The following is a 24,704-nucleotide window of genomic DNA, read 5'->3' as shown; positions in this document are numbered from 1 at the left end:
GGGCACCATTCCAGGCAGACCACCTCACTATCTGAATGGGGGTGCTGCAGGCCAGAAGGCACACTGCGTCTCAGGCCTGGACCAGGTCGTATGTGTCCTCGCGAGACATTTAACTCGCAGGCCAGCCTCTGTCCAGTGGGGCTATGTCGCGGCCGACCTAGCGCGAAGCACAGGTCTGCATGCACTTGCTGTCCGGACTGGGGAGACCGTAAGGATCTAGAATATCCAGTCCGTCACCCAGTCCAGCAGTTGATTGTAGTTCTCACAGGAACAGAAAATAATAAAAAAGGGAAAAATCTGTTTAAAAAAGAAAAAAATGCTAGGACCAGAGATTCCAGCAAGGAATTAGGTCCTTACTCCTGACTAGGCAGAAAAACTGAATGCCTATAGCAGGAAGTAGGAGTATACCCCCTGGGACTGTCCCATAGGCGTGGTAAAGTTTTTCTCCTGCCTAGTGTCCTACTCCTGTAGGGGCAGCATAACTCAATGCTCAAGAAGATTCTGGAGCTGTGTCCATCAATGAACGAGAGAAAGGGACACTCTTGGTATTCCGGTTTTACAAGAAATGCATGAGAGAAATCAGGGTAGCTAAAATAGAACGTGGGAGCACATTTCTACGGCAAGTAAAACAAAACCAAAAATGTTTTAAAATAGATCAGTAAAAAGGTTCTTAAAGAAAGATGACTATAGCAAGTTGGTAACAAACGACAGGGAAAATACATATATTTAAAATAATTTTCTCTTTAGATTTTACTGTAGAAATAGATGGATTTAATATTCTTATATGTATTTACAGCATTTATCTATACAGCAAACTTGCAACACTCCATAATATTTACTATATAAACAGAAACTTTCACATATTATCTATATTTATTTTATGCAGTTAAAAAGACTAAATACTGAACTTACCTAGTGTATAGCAAGAGGGTGACTGCACCAGGGAATTGAAAAACTTTTTGCCACCTAAAAGTCCAATCAGTCCATCTTTCACTTTGTTAAACAAAACGGTGTTAAGCGGTGTTTCCAGAAAATCCCCAAAAATCATAAAATGTTTCTGTCTGTACTTTGAGTGAAGCTTGGGGCCCTATAGATAAAGCATACATAAAAAAATAGTTTTGGTTAGTCTTACTTTGAACTGGCACCATAAAATGGTATAGGTCAATTTTATTTTGATTATAAATGTTTGAAGCTTGATGTATTCTATTGGTTATATTTTTGTTTTGCTTTCTGGATTAGGTGCATGGAATTCTCCAGCTGCCATTAAGCTGTACTGGGCATCTGGTGTGGTTGTAAAGGCAGAAGGTTTTTTTTTTTCTTAATGCATTCCTATGCATTAAGATAAAAACCTTCTGTGTGTAGTAGCCCCCCTCAGCCCCCGTATACTTACCTGAGCCCCATCTTGATCGAGACTTTAGTATCACTTTAAAATGCATTTCCTGGGGTACAGTACAGAACAAAGGTTTCTTTAAATCATTATGACTGGATTTATTGCAGCTAAACTAGATTATGTCCAAATGCCTACAGGATCTGTATGCGTCTATGTGGGTTTCAACTTACAGTCCAGAACAATCACCTAATTTAGCTGCATATAACGCACCTGTGATTATTTAAAGCGGAGCTCCACCCAAAAGGGGAAGCCCTGCTTGTCTGCCTTCTCACCCCCTCCACTGCCACATGTGGCACCTTTTGGAAGGGGGGGGGGGGCGGGTACCTGGTTTTAACAAGTACCCGCTCACCCTTCCGGCTAAGTTCACCATAAGAAAGTCAGCTGGAGGATCGGCCCCCTCCTCTTTTCCCACGTAGCTGGCTTATTCACAGAGCACAGCGCAGTAGGAAACCGGCTGTGAAGCTGCAAGGCTTCACTGATGATTTCCCTTAGCCGAGATGGTGGCACCAGCACCCAAGACCCGATTCAAGAATCAGGATTCAGGATGGAATGATGAGCCTAGGGCGAATACATCTGGTCTGTTTGGAAGAGACCAAGGCTTACCCATTAGATGTTTGTGTACCACAGTCTTCTGGGCCAATTTAGAGCAACACTGGAACCTCTTCCTTCTTCTTGCACAGCAGTAGAGGGAGGATATTCAATGTAGTGAAAGCATAAACCAGTTTGACAAAGGAGGTTTGACAAAGGAGCAGTTTGCTTTTAAACATGTTATACTATGTGACAGAAGGTTCCTGGCCCCCTCCAGCCTCCATTCCTGCGTTTGGGATAACTGCCAATAATACTTTTGGTCCGAAGCCCGGCCGGCGACATCACTTCCAGCATCCCCTTGTACACAAAGGGCGACAATCAGTTTGTTTGGTTTCTTGCCTTTGCTGCATTTCTAGCTCTGGAGCTGTGGCTTCTTTTCCCTTGGCTTACCAGCAGGTTCCCCCACAATACAGCTACATGGATGGGTGTATTCCCAGCCTCCATAGCACATTAGGAGTTGTAGGATCTACTGTGTTGTTAAGGCTTGATGGAACCAGGAACTTTTCTTTTATGTGACACAGTGTTTCCTATAATTATGTAACACAGTGTTTGCTATTATTATTATTATACAGGATTTATATGCTATTATTATTACACAGGATTTATATATCGCCGACAGTTTACGCAGCGCTTTACAACTTGAGGGTAGACAGTAAAACTACAACACACTTTTAACACAGTAGGAATCAGAGGACCCTGCTCCTTGAAGTTTGCTATAATGTCTTCTGATTACACCGCAGTCAATTTATTGATTTTATCTTAAAAGGTTTTACCATACAGTATATTTGGACTGGAGGCTGATCATCCTTTTGTGCACAAGTTACTTAGTAAATGGTTGACCTAGATGGACTTGTGTCTTTTTTCAGTCTTTTTTCAGCCTAGGTAACTATGAAAAATCACATCCTGGCCTATAGGTTCAACAATTTGAACACGTCTTAGCCAAGACCAGGAATCCTCTAGCCTTTGCAGTAGTAGATGTTCTGGTGCAAAAAAAATGGAAGCAGGCACCCAGTTCTGCTAGTGGTGGATTTTGAAGGCACTTACATGGATACCATATATTGTTTAAAAATGTGTTTATTAACCACTTACCTACAGTGCACTTTCACCCCCTTCCTGCCCAGACCGATTTTCAGCTTTCAGCGCTCTCACACTTTGACTGAGAATTACTCAGTCATGCAACACTGTACCCATTCAAAAACTGTGTCCTTTTTTTCACACAAATAGAGCTTTCTTTTGATGGTATTTCATCACTACTGGGTTTTTTATTTTTTGTGCTATAAATAAAAAAAGACTGAAAATATTGTGAAAAAACGCATTTTTCTTTGTTTCTGTCATAAAATTTTGCAAATTAGTAATTTTTCTTCACAAATTTTGGCCAAAATTTATACTGCTACTTATCTTTGTTAAAAATTACCCAAGTAAGTGTATATTATTTGGTCTTTGTGAAAGTTATAGAGTCCACAAGCTATGGTGGGAATCATTGAAAATTGATCACACTTGATCACACCTGATGTACTGAAGGCCTATCTCATTTCTTGAGACACTAAAAAGTCAGGAAAGTACAAATACCCCCCAAATGACCCCTTTTTGGAAAGTAGACATTCCAAGGTATTTAATAAGGGGCATGGTGAGTTTTTTGAAGTTGTAATTTTTTCCCACAATGCTTTGCAAAATGAAGATTTTTTTTTTTTTTTTTTACAAATTGCCGTATTAACAGGTTATTTCTCTCACACAGCACATGTATACTTGCAACTACACCCCAAAACACATTCTACTACTCCTCCTGAGTATGGCGATACCACATGTGTGAGACTTTTTCACAGCCTGGCCACATACAGAGGCCTAACATCCAACCAGCACCGTCCGGCATTCTAGGAGCACAAATTACACATATAATTTCCTGACAACCTATCGTACTTTTGAAGGCCCTGGAGCACCAGGACAATGGAAACCCCCATAAAATGACCCCATTTTGGAAAGCAAACAGCCCAACGTATAATTTTTGAGGCATAATGAGTCTTTTGAATATGTCATTTTTTTCCACAAGTTTTTGGAAAATGTGGAAAGAAAATGAAAACACATTTTTTTTTACACAAAGCTGTCCATTTATGCAATATTTCTAGCACATAGCATGTACATAGCAAAAATTGCACCCCAAAATACATTCTGCTATTCCTCCTGAGTATGGCGATACCACATGTGTAACACTTTTTCACAGCCTGGCCACATACATAGGCCTAACATCCAAGTAGCGCTTTACACAAAGTTGTCCATTTATCCACTTTAAGACTGGGCCTATTTTTGACACTTGGTGTTTACAAGCTAAAATCATTTTTTTTGCTAGAAAACTACTTGGAACCCCCAAACATTATATATTTTTTTTTAGCAGAGACCCTAGAGAATAAAATGGAGATCGTTGCAATATTTTTTATCACACCATATTTGCGCAGCAGTCTTCCAAATGCGATTTTTTTGAAGAAAAATCACTTTTTTGATCTAAAAAATAAGAAAACAGTAAATTTAGAAATTTTTTTTTCCATAATGTGAAAGATAATGTTACGCCGAGTAATTAGATACCCAACATGTCATGCTTCAAAATTGCGCATGCTCACAGAATGGCGCCAAACATTGGTACTTAAAAATCCCCCATAGGCAACATTTTAAAAATTTCTGCAGGTTACTAGCTTAGAGTTACAGAGGAGGTCTAGGGCTCAAATTATTGCTCTCGCTCTAACGATCGCGGCGATACCTCACATGTATGGTTTGAACACCGTTTACATATGTGGGCGGGACTTGCGTATGCGTTTGCTTCTGCGCGCGAGCTAACGGGGACAGGGCGCTTTAATTTTTTTTCCTATTTATTTTATTTATTATTTTCTTATTTTTACACAGTTTAAAAAAAAAAATGTTTTGATCATTTTTATTCCTATTACAAGGAATGTAAACATCCCTTGTAATAGAAATAGGCATGACAGGTCCTCTTTATTGTGAGATCTGGGGTCAAAAAGACCTCACACCTCACAACTACACTAAAAAAGAAAAAAAAAAAAAAAATTGTTGAAAGAGGAGAAAAAAAAAGCAAAAAAAAAAAAGCGGCCCTTTAAACCGGTTGCTAGGCAACGTCTTTTGACGTAGCTCCGGTCCTCCAAGACCATAGAGTTGAGTGAGGGCCATCTTGCCCTCACTCGACTTCCTGTCTCTGAGGATCCGGGACCGGATAGTTTTCCCCGCTTCCGGCGGGTCCGGTAAGCTGGAAAAACGTCTGGGATGCGGCAGGAGGGGGGGGGGGCACCTCTTCCCCTGCACCGTAAGGGTAATTTCGCGGCGAATCCGCCACTGGGACCACCCTTATCTGAAAGCCGACCGCCCGCCGTTTCAAAAAATACCGGGGTTATGGGGGCTATCTGCTGCCATAACCCCAGTATTTAGCTTTTAATGGCCGACGCATATAGTCGTTAGGCGGTCAGTAAGTGATTGCATGTATATGGCAAACATGTGACGATGACTGATGGGGTGACAGGTGACGATGACTGATGGGGTGACAGGTGACGATGACTGATGGGGTGACAGGTGACGATGACTGATGGGGTGAAAGGTGACGATGACTGATGGGGTGAAAGGTGACGATGACTGATGGGGTGACAGGTGATGATGACTGATGGGGTGACAGGTGATGATGATTGATGAGGTGACGATGATTGATGAGGTGACAAGTGACGATGATTGATGGGGTGACAGATGACAATCACTGACCGGGTGACATGTGACGATGATTGATGGGGTGACAAGTGACGATCACTGATGGGGTGTCAAGTGGCGATGACTGATGGGGTGACAGGTGACGGTGATTGATGGGGTGACAGGTGACGGGGGATGGTCACTGATGGGTGACAGGTGACGGGCGATGGTGCACGGCGGTACTGATGGCAGTCTCTGGTGACCGGTGAACTTTAGCCTACGTTCACATGTGAGCGTAGCGATCGCGGGCAGAATCACTGCGATTCTGCCCGTGATCCAGAAATCATTGCAAATGGCGGGACGCCTGTGCGTTGCCCGTGATTTGCAATAGCACCCCAAACGCTGTGCGATGTTGCTGCGATTTCCACCTGCCAAATCGAGGTAACATCAAGCAAACAATGCATGACGCCCCAAAGAAGCTCTTGTACCTTTTTTGGGCGTCATGCGATGTTTGCGCGATGTTACTGCGATTCGGCAGGCTGAAATGGCGGCAACATCGCACAGCGTTTGGGGTGCTATTGCAAAAAACGGGCAACGCACAGGCGTCCCGCAATTTGCAATGATTTCCGGATCGCGGGCAGAATCGCGGTGATTCTGCCCGCGATCGCTGCGCTCACATGTGAACGTTATGGGTGTCAATTTCTGGGCACTGATGAGGTGACTGTTGGGTGACAGGTGACATTGGGGGGGGCTGAGGACTGTGTGGGGACCTTTATTAGTGTGATTTTAGTGTGATTTTTACTTTTGCAGGTGTACAGAGCAGTAACTCACTATTTCTAGCTCTTCTCCCCTCATACTGGAAACTGTATGAGGGGAGAAGAGCTAGTAACAGTCAGTTACTGCTCTGTGTTTACATTTTGTGATCGGCTGTGAATGGATTCACAGCCGATCACATAGTAAACAGTCACTGTCAGTGACTGTTTACTACCGCCGGTGACAGCTGTGTTCCTACGGAACACAGTGCCACCGACATGACCGCGCTGCGCGCTCCCGATCGCGCATGCGCGGTCATCTCCCGGGCGCCTTCATTGTGATCGGCTGTGTCATTGGAACACAGCCGATCACGTGGGAAACAGCCATGCCTATTGGCTGTTTCCCCCCTGCCGGTGACGGGGGTGTCCCGGGGACACGCCGACACCGGCAGTGCACGGCGGCGCGCCCGCGATCGCGCGCCTGCCGTGCTTGAATGGGCGGACGTCATATGACGTCCGCCCAGGATAATAGCCGCACCGTCCCGCCGTCATATGACGGCGGGCGGGCGGTAAGTGGTTAAACATATAAACACATAAAAGACATGATAGACATAATAGTGACTAAAACCATCAACACCTTAGATTGTGTGTTGATTACATATAAAATAAGTGGCATATGCAAAACCGCTACATATAATCTTCGCATAAGAGGTATTGATTGGGCGTAGTGGGCGATGTGTTTTGCTTTGTGCTTCCTCAAGACCAGCTACAACAATGCCACATATATCTAACTACAAGACAAATGTATTTATTAATTTGACATTCAAATAAAACAATATCTATTGGGCGCCATGATTGTTTACTTTCCTTGCTCTTCTGTGGGCGGAAATGGGCACTCCTGCACCCTTTTTTTGCCTCATTGCAATCAGCGCCATCTTGTGCACACGCAATGACAAGGCGCACACGATAGCCACGACATCAAAGACCGGCGACTGACAGCTGGCATCTGTGGTGTCGTGGGGGGGATAAAGGGCAGCGGACTCACTCACCTGCCAGGCAGACTCTGAAGCTAAGATCACTACAAGATTATCCAATTAAGCCTATATACTATATCCTATGTAGTTGGGACATTGTTTAATGCAGACGCACATTGATTTTTAGAACAACACACACATGGAGTCGGCACTGTGGGCATGTCTAGTCTGGACATTTCTACAAAGCAAGCAGGACCCTAGGAAGGAAGGAGGTTTGTCCTTGTTAATGGGATACTGGTATGTACCTATGGTCACAGAATAGTGTAAAGAACTACAATCCCTTGCTACATCTCTGTTGTAGTGATGGTATGTTTTCCTTCCCTTTTTTATAGACAGAGTAAGGCTATATTAAAGCTGTATAAGCATCCCCTTATTGGTGCATCCACCCCTAATGGAATTGTGTGAATGCTTCTACTCTTACTAACCTAAGGTAAATATAATCCAACGGTAAATTTTTCAAATAGTGCACGATAATCTAGAATATATTATGCAATAGATCAGATAGGAACATAAATGTTGAAAAATGGTTCTTGTTTATTTTCTATTCTCAGTTTTCATATATAGCTTTTAAAGTGATCATTACACTCCAGCTTGAGTCTCATGCAGCCAACTGTCCCCTATGTCCACCTCCCAGGCATATTTGACCGCATTGGATTTGTGTGGTATGTGGATGATGATTTACTAATCTAAATTGTCAGGGTGCCAGGAAACCAGACAACACAAAGCTAAAGTAAAATATAACGATTTATTTATGCAACAATAATCACACAGCAAGAGAGGGGAGCAAAATCAAGAACAGCCGGGGTCAAGTTCGGAAGCGGGTAGTCTTCCAAGCCGGGATCGAGTCCAGGAACAGGTAGTCATCCAAGCCGAGATAGAGTCCAGAAGCGGGTAGTCTGCTGAAGCCGGGTCATCATCTGATGCGAGGTCGTCTGCCAATGCGGAATCCAGAGCTAGGAAGGTCATCAGCCAAGTCATGCACGGAGAAACCACAGAGACCAGAGGAGTGATGCACCTTGGAGCACAAACACAAGGGCAAGGTCTGAAAGCCATCATATATATATATATACACATAGTCAGGTGTGCAACATCATCACTGAGCGACGCCCAGGCAGCAGACAAGTGATGATGCAGAGTTTATAAGAGACAGCAGTCTGCACATTTCAAAGATGGCTGCCAACAGGAAACCAAGGTAAGACCTTGACCGTACCCTCCCCTCAATGGTCCCTCCTCCACAGAGCAAAAAATGGTTTCTGAGGAAAGCGATCATGGAATGCACAGAGAAGGGCGAGAGCATGAACATCAGTGGAGGGAACCCAGAAGCATTCCTCAGGACCATAACCTTTCAAGTGAACCAGGTATTGAACCTGACCTCGGAACAGACGAGAATCCAAGATGTTGCTAACCACACACTCCTCATGATTGCCCACAGGAATGGGAGGAGGGCAAGGAAGTAGCGAGGAAGTATAGCGATTGCAAACCAGTAGCTTCAAAAGAGACACGTGAAAGACATTGGAGATACGCATGCCAGGAGGAAGATCAAGGACATAGGCCACCGGGTTCACCTTAGGGAGGATGCAAAAAGGGCCAACAAAACGAGGTGCCAGTTTTGGAGTGGGCACTTTGAGGTTGAGATTATGGGCCAACAACCACACCCTCTCCCTGCCCTGGTACGAAAGAGCAGATAAACGTTTTCGGTCTGTCTGGAGCTTCTGACGCTGTGCAGATACCCGTAAAGACTCTTGAATCTGCACCCAAGAGGAACGGAGGAAACACAAAGGTGATCCTCCACAGCCGGAATGTCCTGTGGCGAGAACGACTCGGGCAACACAGACAGTTGGAACCCATAATTGGCCATGAATGGAGACATTCCAGAGGACGAGTTGACAGCAGAGTTCCTGGCAAACTCTGCCCAGGGTAGCAGATCAACCCAATTGTCCTGATGGTCAGAGATATGGCAGTGGAGAAATTGCTCCAGAGCTTGGTTGGAATGTTCAGCGGCACCATTGTAATGGGGATGGTAGGCCGAGGAGAAGGAGAGTCAAATAGCTAAAGGCGCGCCAGAACCTAGAGACAAACTGACTCCCACGGTCCGAGTCAATCTCCTTAGGCAACCCACCCGTGTAAGCGAAAAACCTCCCTGGAAAACACAGAGGCAAGCTCCTAAGCGGTAGGCAGGTGCTTAAAAGGAACACAGTGGCACATTTTGGAAAACCAGTCGACAACCATGAGGATAACCGTGTAACCTCGAGATGCGGGAAGTTCCACAATAAAATCTATGACCAGGTGAGACCAGGGACGCTCCCCATTGGGAATGGGATGCAGTAGACCCAAGGGAAGGTGCCGCGGAGATTTGTTCTGGGCACAGACCAAACAAGCAGCAACATCAGTGCGGAGAGATGGCCACCAGAACTGACTGGAAATAGCTCAGGACATCTGGTTCTTACCAGGATGACCGGCAGTCTTGGAATTGTGGTACGTGCGCAACAGTCTGATGTGCAACCCCTCAGGTACAAAACATTTGCCAGCAGGTCTCTCAGTGGGAACAACAGGTTGGGCAACCAAGATCTGTTCGCCAAGAGGAGAGGTTAAGTTGGTGCGGATTGCAGCCAGGATATGATCTAAAAGTATGACCGGTGTCGGCTCGGAGTCCTCCATGGACAACTCAGAATACTGGTGAGACAAGGCATCAGCATTAACATTCTTGGAGCCGGGCAAATAGGAGACCACATAGTTAAAACTAAACAAGAATAAGGCCCATCTGGCCTGACAGGGTGTGAGCCTCTGGGCCTCCGAGAGATACGTCAGATTCTTATGATCGGTGAGAATGAGAACTGCAATCAGAGAACCTTTGAGTAAATGTCTCAACTCCTTGAAAGCCAGGATAATGGCCAGGAGCTCTTGGTCTCCAATCTCGTAGTTGCATTCAGCTGGAGACAGCTTCCTGGAGTAGAACCCACAGAAGGGTGCCTACTCCTGTCTGAGACGCATCCACCTCTAGGACAAAGGGCAAACCAGGATTGGAATGAGACAGAATGGGAGCTGAAGCAAAAGCAGACTTGAGGGCCTCGAAAGCTTGGATAGCAGGAGGCGTCCAATTGTGGGGATCGCTGCCCCTCTTGGTCAGATCTCAGATAGGTTTGGCCAAAGAGGAAAGTTCCTGATAAATTTCCGATAGTAGTTGACAAACCCAAGGAAAGGAGACCACTAGGGCGAGGGCACTGTAGAACAGCTGAAACCTTCTAAGGGTCCATAGAGAACCCCTCAGCAGAAATGATGTAGCCCAAGAAGGCAACCTGACACAGGTGGAATTCACATTTCTCAAGCTTATAGAAAAGCCCATTCTCGTGTAACCGTTGCAGCACCCACCTGACATTCAGGTAGTGTGATTCAATGGAGTCTGAGTAAATCAAGATGTTGTCCAAATAGACAACCACGCATTGCTGCAACATATCACGAAAGACATCATTGATGAATTCCTGGAAGACAGTGGGCGCATTGCACAAGCCAAAGAGCATTACTAAATATTTGTAATGACAGGTTCTGGTATTAAACGCGGTCTTCCACTCATCGCCCTCCTTGCATCCCTTTGGAAAGTACCTTTGATGTCTGGAGATGGGAGAAGTTCATTAATGAATTTAGGACTAGGCTCCAAACAACAAAGCTGTTAGACGTAGCACAATTGTGACTTTAGAGACCTATCATTGTCAATCAGCAAGGCGTACATAAGGCAGTTTATGTCCAGAAGAACCGCATTATGTATACTTGGCCTGAGGAGATAGCCGAATCCAGCGATCCGGTGAGGGAAGTGGAGGAAGCTCTTTCTGGGCTATCTTTACTGAGACAAACCAGATCTGCTGACACTGAACCTGTCACTCCTGATTCACGGCCTGTTATTGACTCTACTGTCTCTGCATCTTAATCTCCATTTTCTTTGGCTCACAGTACAGACCTCAATACTGTTATTACCCTTTCACCTCCCACTGTCTCTATTTCTCAACAGCCTGTCATAACACCTGAACCCTCTCATTCCAACTCTGTGGTAAACTATGAACTCTTTTCAAGTGGGGACTTACAAGCATTGTGTGAATCAAGGGGGATTTTGGTGAGGAACAGAAATCGTGTGGAGTGTTTACAAGCCCAAAGGGACTTTGATTCCAAGGTCCCTTACCTGTATCCTTTCCTGGGGAATCTCATGTCAGAACCAGTTTTAGGTGAAACCATTCATATTAATCCACCAGTGAAGCCACCACCTCCACGGTACACCCCTGCTTTTTACCCCGGTACTTATCCAGTCAGGGTACAACAATATGAAGGTGCCCTTGACATTAGCGGAGAGAGAGCAAGGAGGGATAGAATAGTGTGGCACATCCCTTTTACACCCTCAGAGATCAGGAACATTGTGGCCAACTTGCCAGACTATAGGACGAATCCGCTGAGGTTTCCAAGAATTTTTGGGCAAACTCAATTTAGTTATGGCATGAGCAGAACAGATTGCGCCCAGATTCTGAAAGCTAAGGTGGGAGATGAGATGGCAGATACAAAAATATCTTGTTGTCATATTACAACCCATGAGCAGACAACATCAGGGGGGGGGGAAGGAATTTTGTGTGGCCCTCCGGAGAAAACTTCCAGATCTGTATGATGCCACCTCCACTACTGATGTGATAAAGCTGAGCCAAAATTCAGGGGAGGAGTGCGTTTGTTTCTGGCATCGCCTAAAGCAGGCTGCATTGGATGCAGATCTGGAGGTTGGCCCAGACGCCCCAGTTGAGCGTGGGACACTCATAGCCCTCCATCCTATGCTAAGAGCCAAATTTTAAAAGGGGTATTAAAACAGTCAAAAAAATACCTTTTTAGACTGGCTATTATTAGCTAGACCCGAATTTAACGAGATGTCCGTAGCTGCCAGGTACACCCTGATTGCCCGAACCACATTCAGGGAATGCAGACCAATTTCCTTAGGATGCTTAGGCCTGGGACATAAGGAAGGCAACACAATGTCTTCATTCAAATGGAAATCAGAGAGGACGTTTGGAAGGAACAACGGATTTGGACGAAGAACCACCTTTGCTCTGTAAACCAACAGGTAAGGTAAATGACAAGATAACGCCGCCAGCTCCGACACCCTGCAAGCAGAAGTATTAGCCACGAAAAAGGCACCTTCTGGGACAACGTAAGCAGGGAAACCTCCCGATATTTTTGAAGGGAGATTCCTGGATAAATGACAACACCAATTTGAGGGCCCACGGCGGTAATGGCGACTGCACTGGAGGAATCAGGTGTCGAGCTCCCTGGATAAAGGTACGCACCAAGGAATGTTGAAAGAAAAATGCAAAAGCCGAAACCTGGCCCTTGATGATACTCAAGGCCAGACGCTGCTCAACCGCCCGTTGGAGGAAAACCAAGATCCGAGCTACAGAAAAGGAGCGAGGGAGAACCCCAAAAGACTCACACCACGCAACGTATGTCTTCCAAGTACGATGGTAGATCTACCTAGAGGTAGGATTTTCTAACCTTTAACAGCATAGGAATCACCGATTCAGACAAACCTCTATCCTTCAGCCCCTGGCTTTCAACAGCCAAGCTGTTAAAGCCAGCGACTGTAAAGCAGGATGGAGGATTGGCCCCTGAGAGGAAGGCTCCAAGGAGCACTGGCAACCAGCCGTACCAGATCAGCGTACCAAGACAGACGAGGCCAGTCTGGGGTCACTAGAAAGACCGGAATCCCTTGCTGCCTCGGTCCTGCACAGGAGTCTTAGCAGAAGTTTGAGAGGGGGAAAGGCATAAATCAGACAATACTGACGTCAAGTAGCCACTAATGTGTCTGCTTCAAACCTCTGTACCTTTCATGGAATGTGTACAGCCTGAGAGGGCTAGAACGATTGTTCTGCCCACCTTAGAATGCCAGCTACTTCCCGATCCGCCAGCACACTTCTTGTGCCCCTATGGTGATTGACATGGCCCCCTGAAGACGAATTCCCGAGTCCAGACTCCTTGAGCACAAGCTGTGCCGAGGATGCCTCCCGACCCAGACAAGCTAGCATCCGTGGTGACAACCGTTCAGTACAGGGTGAGAAGGATTTCCCTGTCGAAGTGCCATAAACAAAGCCACCTCTAGAGACTGTGGATTCTTGTCCCATTTCACCAGAATCTCTTTTTGCAGAGATCTCGTGTGGAACTGTGCAAACAGAGCCGTCTTGAAGGTAGACACCATTAGGCCCAGCACGGATGACTGTCTGCTGGACAACAGAAGCTAAATGGCCTCCTGCAATTTCTGGAGTTTTTCCAGAGGAACAATACTCTGGCTGAGGCCGAATCCACAGATAGTCCAGTTTTGTGGACGAAACCAGAGCAAACGTCTGAAGGTTCAAAATCCAACTGAACTCCCTCAGAGATCGCAAAGAAATCTCCATGGTGTCCATCAGAGCAGTTGGAGACTCTGCCCACAGAAGATCGTCCAGGTACACCAGTACCATGATCCCCAGCTGACGCAACAATACTAGAATTGGGGCCAACACTTTGTGAAGACCAGAGGAGCAGAGGCAAGACCAAAGGTAAATGCCACAAACTGATAATGTTCCTCGTCCATGGCAAAGTGGAGGAAGCGCTGGTGACCGGCACGTATTGGAATGTGAAGGTAGGCTTCCTTGACATAGATAGAAGCGAGAAAATCCCCCAGATATGTAGACGCCACTACCGTGCGGATAGACTCAATTCGGAACTTCTGTACCCGCACAAGGCAGATTAGCGCCTTGAGGTCAAGAATTGGACATACCTTGTCTTCCTTCCTTCCAGGGAACTGTAAACAGGTTTGAGTAAAACCCCTGAAAACATTCCGAAGCCAGAACCCGGACAATCACCCCATGAAGTAACAAGTCTTGAACTGCCCCAAGGTGACCCCGTAAGCGATCTGGGGACAAGTGCAGGTTGGAAGGGAAGAACCTTTGTACCTTTGTACCAGAGAAGTCCCCGGACCTGGAAATCAGCGAAGACGTCCCCCCACCCCAGATATGGGTGAGGACGCCCCTTCATGCAAAGGAAGCCTTGTCCGCAGGTCTGGAAGAGCCCCTCGTGGTTTGCCAGACCAGGTCCTCTTGGAACCTCTGGGGGGAGGCCCTGAAGGACTTTCATCCCTTGAGGGAGGAAAAAGGCCTCTCATGAGCTGAGAAGAATGGCCCTCGTCTACTAATGATGTCATTCAAGGAAGCTCCAAACAGGCGATCCCCCACAAAGGAGAGATCAGGTAAGGCGTTCTTAGAAGTTTGGTCCGCAGACCAGCATTGTCAGCCAGATAAGACGTCGAAGGACCACTGCTGATACAGACAGCCTAAAATATAAGGAGCTGCATCCAAAGGGGCATCACAGATAAACTGTAGCCCCTGGATCAACTGATCCGCCAGCTCTGCAAAGGCAGGGGGAAGCCGTTACCCCTCCAGGTCGCAGCGTAAAAATGTTTAGCCCACTCATCAGAGTTTGCGACACCAGGGGAATAGTAAATACCGGTCTAAGCAAAACCAGCCATAGTGAGACATATGGCAGGCCCCAGCCTCCGCTCTCCTATCAACCGGATCTTTAAAGGCCAAGGACTCATCAACCCGTAGTAAGGTAGCTTTGGGACTGTCCACTTTTTAAGCAGGAAATCCTTATAATGATACCGCACAGAAAAACGCTTAGAGTGCGTTTTGGACAACCCCACTGTTATGTGACAATGTTGTGTAAAGTAAGCGGGAAAGGGGAACACCCCCCGTCACAGTGGGGGACCTGTGGTGCCAAAAGGGACCAGCACCTCCGACGCAGCATCTCCGCCATGTTTATCCACTTACCAACCGCCCTTTGATGCTAAATACCATGGTTATGGCAGCAGATAGCTGCAATAACGCCGGTATTTTTAAAAACGGCGGGCGATCGGCTTTCAGGTAAGGGTGGTCACCCTTACGGGGCGGCGGAAGAGGTCCCCCCTCCCGCCGCATCCCTGTCCTTTTTCCAGCTTACCGTACCCGCCGGCAACGGGGAAAACGATTCGGTCCCGGATCCTCTTAGACAGGAAGTCAAGTGAGGGCAATATGGCCCTCACTCGACTCTATGGTCTTGGAGGACCGGAGCGCCTAGCAACCGGCTTAAAAGAGCCAATTTTTTTTTTTTAACCATTTTTTTTTTGTCTTCTTTAGTGTACTTGTGAGATTTGAGGACTTTTTGACCCCAGATCTCACAATAAAGAGGTCCTGTCATGGCTATTTCTATTACAAGGAATGTTTACATTCCTTGTAATAGGAATAAAAATAATCACATTTTTTTTTTTTTTTTAAACTCTGTAAAAATCAATAATAGCGGCATGCCATCAAAAGTTAAACCACCCCCACAGTGCCACCCCGCCAAGGGAGGTGCCAAGCTGGCCACATGGCCTAGTAGGCCGCAAGCCTCAATTTGTGTGGAGGCCCAGCAGCAAGTGATCTCATCCCAGCTAGGCTCACTGGGGGAGGCTGTATGGCCTAGTAGGCCACAAGCCGCGGCCTAAATATTCGTGGATGCCTAGCCGCCTGGGCGTGAGCAGACCACACAGCGGCAGCGGAGTGGAGGGAGGGGATGCCCAAATGGAGGGTAGTGGCTTCAGCCACCTTCACTGGGACTGCCCCACATAGCTCCTGACCAGTAGGCCGCAAAGCCACGCCCTAAATTTGGGGCCGGATCTGGCAGCGTGAGGCGCGGACCCATGGATGCCAAACCATCTGCTCCCCCAGCCCAACAACCGCAGCAGAGAGCCCAGAGGACATCCCTTCCCTAGTCACCAACCCCCAGGGTAGCAGGAGAACCCTGCTTAACCCCCCATTGTGCAACAGGAAAAACCCGGTCAGCAGCAACTCCAAACCAGCGCCCCTTAGGAGCATGTGGCAAAAGCAAGCTCATAACTTCACCCAGGGAGGGGAGTGGAGGTACTGAAGACCCACAGTGACCACCAAATTTTTAGAGGGCACGGGGGGAGGGGAACTTGGGAGTCCCATTATCCCAGGGAGGGGCCAATGTCCACACCAAACCTTCCAGGTGTAGAGGGGGGACAGCTACTTACCATACCAGGAACAGGGTGGACACCGCTCCTGACAGACCACCGCTCTATCGTGATGTGGGTGGCTGTCGGCCAGGAGGAACGCTGCGACTCAGGCTAAGTCATATGAGAGGTTTAACACGCGGGCCAGCCCCCATCCAGTGGGGCTATGTCGTGTCCCACCTAGTGCGGAGCTGAGGCCTGTACCCGCTCGCTGGCCAGACTGGGGGAACCTTCTGGATCTAGATTATCCAGTCCATCGCCAAGTCCAGCAGTTGATAGTAGATTCTCACAGGAACAAGATAAAGATAGGAAAAAATCAATTTAAAAAGGAAAAAAATTGCCAGGACCAGAGATCCTAGCAGGGAACTAGGTCCTTACTCCTGACTAGGCAGAAAAAAACTGGGTGACTAAAGCTGAATGCGGGTATATACCCCCTGGGACTACCCATAGACATAGTCAAGCTTTTTCCTACCTAGTGTCCTACTCCTGTAGGGGGAAGTATAACCCAATGGTTAAGAAGAATCAGGAGCTGTGTCCGTCAATGAACGAAAGAGAAATGTACTTTTATACAAAGTGGTCAAATTATAAGATATTCTTAACACACATAGTGGGATAGAATTACACAACAAAACACATTCTGCCACTCCTCCCAAATAAGGGAATACTGCATATGTGAGACTTTCACAGCCTAGCCACATAAAGGGACACAAAATCCAAAGGAGCAGCTTCAGGTTTGCAAGGGGCATAAATAATGCATCTCATTTTCTGACAACTTATCACATTTTTGGAGACCCTGGAGCACCAAGACACTAGAAACACCCACAAAATGACCACGTTTTTGAGAGTGAACACCCCAAGGTGTTTTTTAGGATTTTTTTAATTTGAATTTATATTATTTTATTTAGGAGGCATACTAAGTCTAAACCACGTGTGAGTGGGAGACTTTAATATTTGGACTGTTTATCTACTGGACATTGTATCTTGTGTATCACAAAATAAACCAAAATTGTATAAAAAGAAAATTGAATTGAAATGGTTGCCTCTGCATGAGTGGTTAGGGAATATAGCTTGGTGTAGCATCACCTGTAGCAGTGTCCATACATATAGGCCAGCAAGCCTACCCTACTGGTACATGGCTGCCCCAGGAATAGAATGTTCACCAGCTAGAAAGTATAGGAGGCTAAAAAAAAAGGGGTAAACAAAGGAGTTCTTGTGGTTCTAGGATGGCTGCACTGGTCTGGTGACAGTGTGACTGGTGTGTAGAGGATCAGGAACAATGTTGCTGGCCGCACTAGTTTGGATCACTGGCACTAATGTTGCAGTGATCAGAAACACTTTTGCTAGCTTACACTGGTCTGGTGACACTGGGGCTTGTGTGGCAGTGATCAGGAACACTGTTTCTGGCTGCAATAGTTTAATGACACTGGGACTGGTGTGGCAGCAACCAGGAGCACTTTTATCGAGCACTGTAGGAGACACTCTTTCCAATCACTGTGAGAGGAAACCGAACACTGGTTGCAGCATGCAGCCATTGTTTGTATATGGGATTACTCTGACTGGTCACTGTGTTCACATGGTACAGGAACAATTTCATTGGCCCTATACCCCGACCTGTGATCTTTGAGCCCCAAACCGGTGGCTTCATACATGTATTACTACTAAAAAATAACCGCGCTAAAAACGCTAAAAATGAAGGTATACAGCTGCAGCTAGAAGTGGGAAACACCTAAGTACATAAATAATAATATAGCTGCGCTAATTGTGATAAATATATGTCAGTGAGACATAATGAATGTTAAATAATACACATGTGCAATAATATGTCAAACATATAGTCTATTCCAATGAAGAAAATAAATAAAGATAAAAAAGGTGCAACAAAAATCCAGTGCTCACAACAAGTGTGTTCACAGCTATATTGATTATAGCTCAACAATTCAATATAAGTGCACAATACAGAAAGGAAATTAAAGTCCAAAACAAATGTGAAGAGTATATATTCAGTGTAGAGAAAGAGATGTGGAATCCTCCACCACACCTGAATTCAATCTTCCTCCGCAGTGCATCCGTTAGACAGACAAGCTCATATGCTTACCAGAAGATGGTAGAAAGTATGCCTTTCAATATTATCCTTAATAGATCCAGATAATAAGCCACCACAGTACAGACAGACCACCGATCACCACAGTATAGCAGATCGATAATGGATGAAGTATCCTTCAAAGGGTAACTCAGGCAATATAGGACACACAACGGCTTCCACCGCAGTTTCCATAGAAGAGTCCAGTCTGGGAATCAGCGGCACATTAAGGTCACCCCCTAGGATCAGGTTAGTGGTTCCAAAGGATTCCAACTGGGCTGCCACGATCGAGTGGAAGTGCAATTGTTCCTCCTCTGTAATAATCTGATATGGGAAGATTCTGGTGATCTATGAACTGACAGATCCAATCTCAGCCTGTCCGTGTACTCAGCCCAGGAAGATCCAGGAGTTCATTGTTTGACTAGTGGCATGCTATGTTATTTGTGTACAAAAGAGGCAAAACTGCAGATTTCATGCAGCTCATGCAGCATTTGAGCTTGTCTGTCTAACGGATGCACTGCGGAGGAAGATTGAATACAGCTGTGGTGGAGGATTTCACATCTCTTTCTCTACACTGAATATATACTCTTCACATTTGTTTTGGACTTTAATTCCCTTTCTGTATTGTGCACTTATATTGATTTTTTGAGCTATAATCAATATAGCTGTGAACACACTTAATTGTTGTGAGCACTGGATTTTTGTTGCACCTTTTTTAACTTTATTTATTTTCTTCATTGGAATTGACTATATGTTTGACACATTATTGCACATGTGTATTATTTAACATTCATTATGTCTCACTGACATATATACATGTATAACTGTTGATAATTTTACACAATCATCAGTGCTGTTTAATGCCCACCTCAGTTTGACCTGACCCTCCAATCAAAACTATATACACACAGCTAATACATATTCAATCTTAATAAAATGACAACACATGCTTCATATTTCCAAGCCTTACAATATACAGTAAAATCAGGAATTAAAATGGACATTGTACAGCATATAGATGAAATACAGTGGGGATCGAAAGTTTGGGCACCCCAGGTAAAAATTTGTATTAATGTGCATAAAGAAGCCAAGGGAAGATGAAAAAATCGCCAAAAGGCATCAAATTACAGATTAGACATTCTTATAATATGTCAACAAAAGTTAGATTTTATTTCCATCATTGACACTTTCAAAATTACAGAAAACAAAAAAATGGTGTCTGCAAAAGTTTGGGCACCCTGCAGAATTTATAGCATGCACTGCCCCTTTTGCAAGGCTGAGACCTGCCAGTGTCATGGATTGTTCTCATTCATCGTCTGGGAAGACCAGGTGATGTCAATCTCAAAGGTTTTAAATGCCCAGACTCATCTGACCTTGCCCCAACAATCAGCACCATGGGATCTTCTAAGCAGTTGTCTAGAAAACTGAAACTGAAAATAGTTGATGCTCAAAAAGCTGGAGAAGGCTATAAGAAGATAGCAAAGCGTTTTCAGATGTCAATATCCTCTGTTCGGAATGTAATTAAGAAATGGTGGTCATCAGGAACAGTGGAAGTTAAAGCAAGATCTGGAAGACCAAGAAAAATATCAGACAGAACAGCTCGCAGGATTGTGAGAAAAACAATTCAAAACCCACGTTTGACTGCACGATCCCTCCAGAAAGATCTGACAGACACTGGAGTTGTGGTACACTATTCCACTATAAAGAGATACTTGCACAAATATGGTCTTCATGGAAGAGTCACCAGAAGAAAACCTCTTCTACGTCCTCACCACAAAAAGCAGCGTTTGAACTTTGCAAATGAACATATAGACAAGCCTGATGCATTTTGGAAACAAGTTCTGTGGACCGATGAGGTTAAAATTTAACTTTTTGGCCGGAATGTGCAAAGGTACGTTTGGAGAAGTATTGCAGCCAGTGGCACAGGGAACATCTCACGAGTAGAAGGAAAAATGGATTCAATAAAATTTCAGCAAATTTTGGATGGTAACTTGATGCCATCTGTGAAAAAGCTGAAGTTAAAGAGATGATGGCTTCTACAAATGGATAGTAATCCTAAACACACCTCGAAATCCATGGGGGATTACATCAAGAGGGGTAAACTGAAGGTTTTGCCATGGCCTTCACAATCTCCTGACCTCAACATAATTGAAAATCTATGGATAGATCTTAAAAGAGCAGTGCATGATAGACAGCCCAGAAATCTCAAAGAACTGGAAGACTTTTGTAAGGAAGAATGGGCAAAGATACCTCAAACAAGAATTGAAAGACTCTTGGCTGGCTACAAAAAGCATTTACAAGCTGTTATACTTGCCAAAGGGGGCAGTACAAGATATTAACTCTGCAGGGTGCTCAAACTTTTGCAGGCGCCATTTTTTTGTTTTCTGTTATTTTGAAAGTGTAAATGATGAATATAAAATCTAACTTTTGTTGACATATTATAAGAATGAAGATAGTGAGGGTGCGCTAAAACAATAAATAAATGAATCCAACCTAAGCAACTAAAAGTTACAATCAAACATACATTTTGGATAATAGGTGCATGATTATATGGAAAAAATGTATTTCAACAGTCCATAATAAATAAATCATGAGTGTCCATATGTGATGAATTCAAACTGATAATTCACGAAATACAGTGCTTCTCAACTTCAGTGTGAAGAACCCACCACCAAGTGAAATTCCTCTTTACCAGACGGAAAATAAGGTGCAAACAAAATACAAATCAACTGATAACCACAGAAATCCCAAGTACTTCCAATCTCCAAGTGAAAATCACACAAATTGGTCCCTTACCGGACGGCAGATAGTAAGCGCTTGTATCTATCTCAGTCGATGTCCAATAGGAAGAAACACGTCAGAAGGGAGGCGTAACCGTCACGTACGTTACTCGCGGTCCGTGCTGCAGCAGGACGCGAGTCTGCTTAGAAATTCCCCGCATGAATACATGCTAATGCTGGTTTACATCTCATCCCATGTAAGTGCAATACTGTTTGTTTCAATAAATTGTCTGGAAGATATCACACTATCGGCTGCTTTATCTTTTACATCTTATGCTTGGGGATCATCGGTTCTCGTGGTCTGAGAGTTACCCTGCTATAGGTGGGATGCAGAGGAGGAGTTAGTGGATATTGTTGGAACTACAAGCGCTTACTATCTGCCGTCCGGTAAGGGACCAATTTGAGTGATTTTCACTTGGAGATTGGAAGCACTTGGGATTTCTGTGGTTATCAGTTGATTTGTATTTTGTTTGCACCTTATTTTCCGTCTGGAAAGGAGGAATTTCACTTGGTGGTGGGTTCTTCACACTGAAGTTGAGAAGCACTGTATTTCGTGAATTATCAGTTTGAATTCATCACATATGGACACTCATGATTTATTTATTATGGACTGCTGAAATACATTTTTTCCATATAATCATGCACCTATTATCCAAAATTTATGTTTGATTGTAACTTTTAGTTGCTTAGGTTGGATTCATTTATTTATTGTTTTAGCGCACCCTCACTATCTTCATTTATTATTTATATTCACAAGGCACTGAATATCGGTAGCAGCTTTAACATCTATCAGCGCATCCTCCCTACATACACATATTATAAGAATGTCTAATCTGTAATTTGATGCCTTTTGGAGATTTTCCCATCTTTCCTTGGCTTCTTTATGCACATTAATACAAATTTTTACCTGGGGTGCCCAAACTTTCCATCCCCACTGTACCTATAAGAGGATACCATACCTTATAGAAAGGACATTCTAAGATGACTGTCAGGAAGAGCTGGGTGAGCTGACCAAGCACAAAGGGATCTAAGAACCCAGAATCATCTGGAACACAATTATCAAGGTAAAATGTAAGTATGTTATCACAAATGTTTAATATCAATATTAATAAACACCATTGTTTTAGTTTCTTTGCTTTTTTTATCAGTAAAAAAATATTGCTACAAACAAAAGTATGATTTTTAGAAGAAAAAAAGAAAAATATTGGGACTTTAAATGAGGTGCTTATGAAAAGGACACCTCCATCCGTATTGAGGTTCAAGAAAAATGGGGGAGGGGGAAGGGGAAAAAATATAATGTGTGAAATTAAATATAAGGGGGGAATAAATTGGGTATGGAAATAATAAAAAGGAAAAATAACATTCATGCAAAGTTGCCATGGTAATAGCAACTAAATATATAAAGTTGACATGGTAATAGCAACTAAATAAATAGGTAAAAAAGGGGTAATTAATTACATAATTGCCATGGTAATTTCAGCAGTAAAAAATATGCATATAAAAATAGTTAAATTCCTGTAAAGCACAAAAGGGGAAGTTGGGACTTTGTATGAGGTGATCGATAATGAAAAATTAAAAATGAAGATAATAAATTTTTATTTTTATTATTAAATATTTGTTAACACAATATTAACATAAATGGTAGCAATTACATACACCTGCATAAATATAATAATTGATATATATGCATGGATAAGAACATTTCATGTATGTACAAAAAAATTATTAACAATAACCATACATAATCATGATAAATATAATGTAGTAATTGATGATGACAGCAATTATTAAACATTGTAAGATAAGAAACAGCTGCGTCTAAAAAATCTCTATGCGTTTCATGGTCCAAGAGTCAAGACCACTTCCTCAGGAGCAGAGGCAGCGTTGTATCTAAAAATAGATGGAGGTACCAGTGTAAACAGTCATTACTGCATCAAAAGAGGATTACATTAAAATAGAAAGGACAATGATGATCCATTCTATCTACTTACACAAAATTACCATATTATGCGATAATGCCAAACCAGGGCCAATGGTATAGTCTGTACCGGGAACTGTGGTGGAAGGATCCGCACAAACCCCAGAGCCTACCGAAATAAATAGGAGGTGCAATCTCCATGGGGAACTGAATAAATAAATAAAAACAACACCGCCAGGTGTCAAAAATATTGCTGTAGAAACCCCTACGTATTGTAGGATTAAAGTTCCCCAAGTATTAATAATAGTATGAAAACCAAAGTCCATGGAGATGGAGCTTATGAAAAGGACACCTCCATCCGTATTGAGGTTCAAGAAAAATGGGAGAGGGGGGAGGGGAAAAAATATAATGTGTGAAATGAAATATAAGGGGGGAATAAATTGGGTATGGAAACAATAAAAAGGAAAAATAACATATTCATGCAAAGTTGCCATGGAAATAGCAACTAAATATATAAAGTTGCCATGGTAATAGCAACTAAATAAATAGGTAAAAAAGGGGTAATTAATTACATAATTGCCATGGTAATGTCAGCAGTAAAAAACATGCATATAAAAATAGATAAATTCCTGGAAAGCACAAGAGGGGATGGGACTTTGCATGAGGCAATCGATAATAAAAAATTAACCACTTGCCGACCGCTCACATTGAGCGTACTGCGGCAAAGTGGCACGATCCCGTCCAGCGATGTAGACCTACGTCGGGCGCAATCACAGCTCCCAGATCCCGCGTGCCGCGGGAGCCGATCCTGGTCTGATTCGGCAGAGAACCGATCAGTCACCAGATACAGACCAATGATTTTTGGTCTGGATCTGGTGATCAGTTCCAGCCAATGGTAACCTCTCCCCTGCCTGTGTAATGTAAACACAGGCAGGGGAAGTGATGTAACTGTCCCTCCTGGAGCCCTTTCGGTTCCAGGAGAAGACAGAGACACATCAAAAACGTGAGTTCCACCAAGCAGAACACTGACACTATCACACATAGGCACATTTAACCCCTTGATCACCCCTGATCACCCCCCAAACCCCTCACAGTGTACACTATATAGATCTTTTACTGATCACTGTATAAGTGTCACTTGTGAGCCTAATTTGCGCTTGCGTTAGGCCCAAATAGGGTTAGGGCACCCGCCATCTATCCCCTAATAAAGTTTTAACCCCTTGATCACCCCCAGTTAACCCCTTCACTCCCTATCACTCTGTGCACTAAATACAGTATATAGGTAAATACTGATCACTGTATTTAGTGTCACTTGTGATCCTAATTTGCGCTAAGCCCAAATAGGTTTAGGCCACCCGCCATCTATCCCCTATAAAGGTTTAACCCCTTGATCTCCCCCAGTTAACCCCTTCACTGCCCTGTCACAGTGTTCACTATA

At 44.2% G+C, this 24,704-nt stretch overlaps 1 protein-coding gene across 1 annotated transcript in view; it reads right to left on the bottom strand.

The window, feature by feature from the left end:
* LOC309556475 (FAST kinase domain-containing protein 3, mitochondrial-like) overlaps positions 1–24,704 on the bottom strand; it is a gene marked incomplete at both ends in the record, with an annotated part of 318,599 nt that overhangs the window by 243,832 nt on the left and 50,063 nt on the right. Inside the window, 2 exons of the mRNA XM_082258933.1 lie at positions 913–1,087; positions 22,308–22,393. Of these exons, the coding sequence (XP_082115059.1) occupies positions 913–1,087; positions 22,308–22,393 (261 nt within the window). The remainder of the gene's footprint in view (positions 1–912; positions 1,088–22,307; positions 22,394–24,704) is intronic.

Source organism: Pelophylax lessonae (genome assembly GCF_965119305.1).
Source record: "Pelophylax lessonae genome assembly, chromosome: 5".
Lineage (NCBI taxonomy): Eukaryota > Metazoa > Chordata > Amphibia > Anura > Ranidae > Pelophylax > Pelophylax lessonae.
The sequence above is the reverse complement of the archived record's forward strand: the minus strand, read 5'-3'. Positions and strand labels throughout refer to the sequence as shown.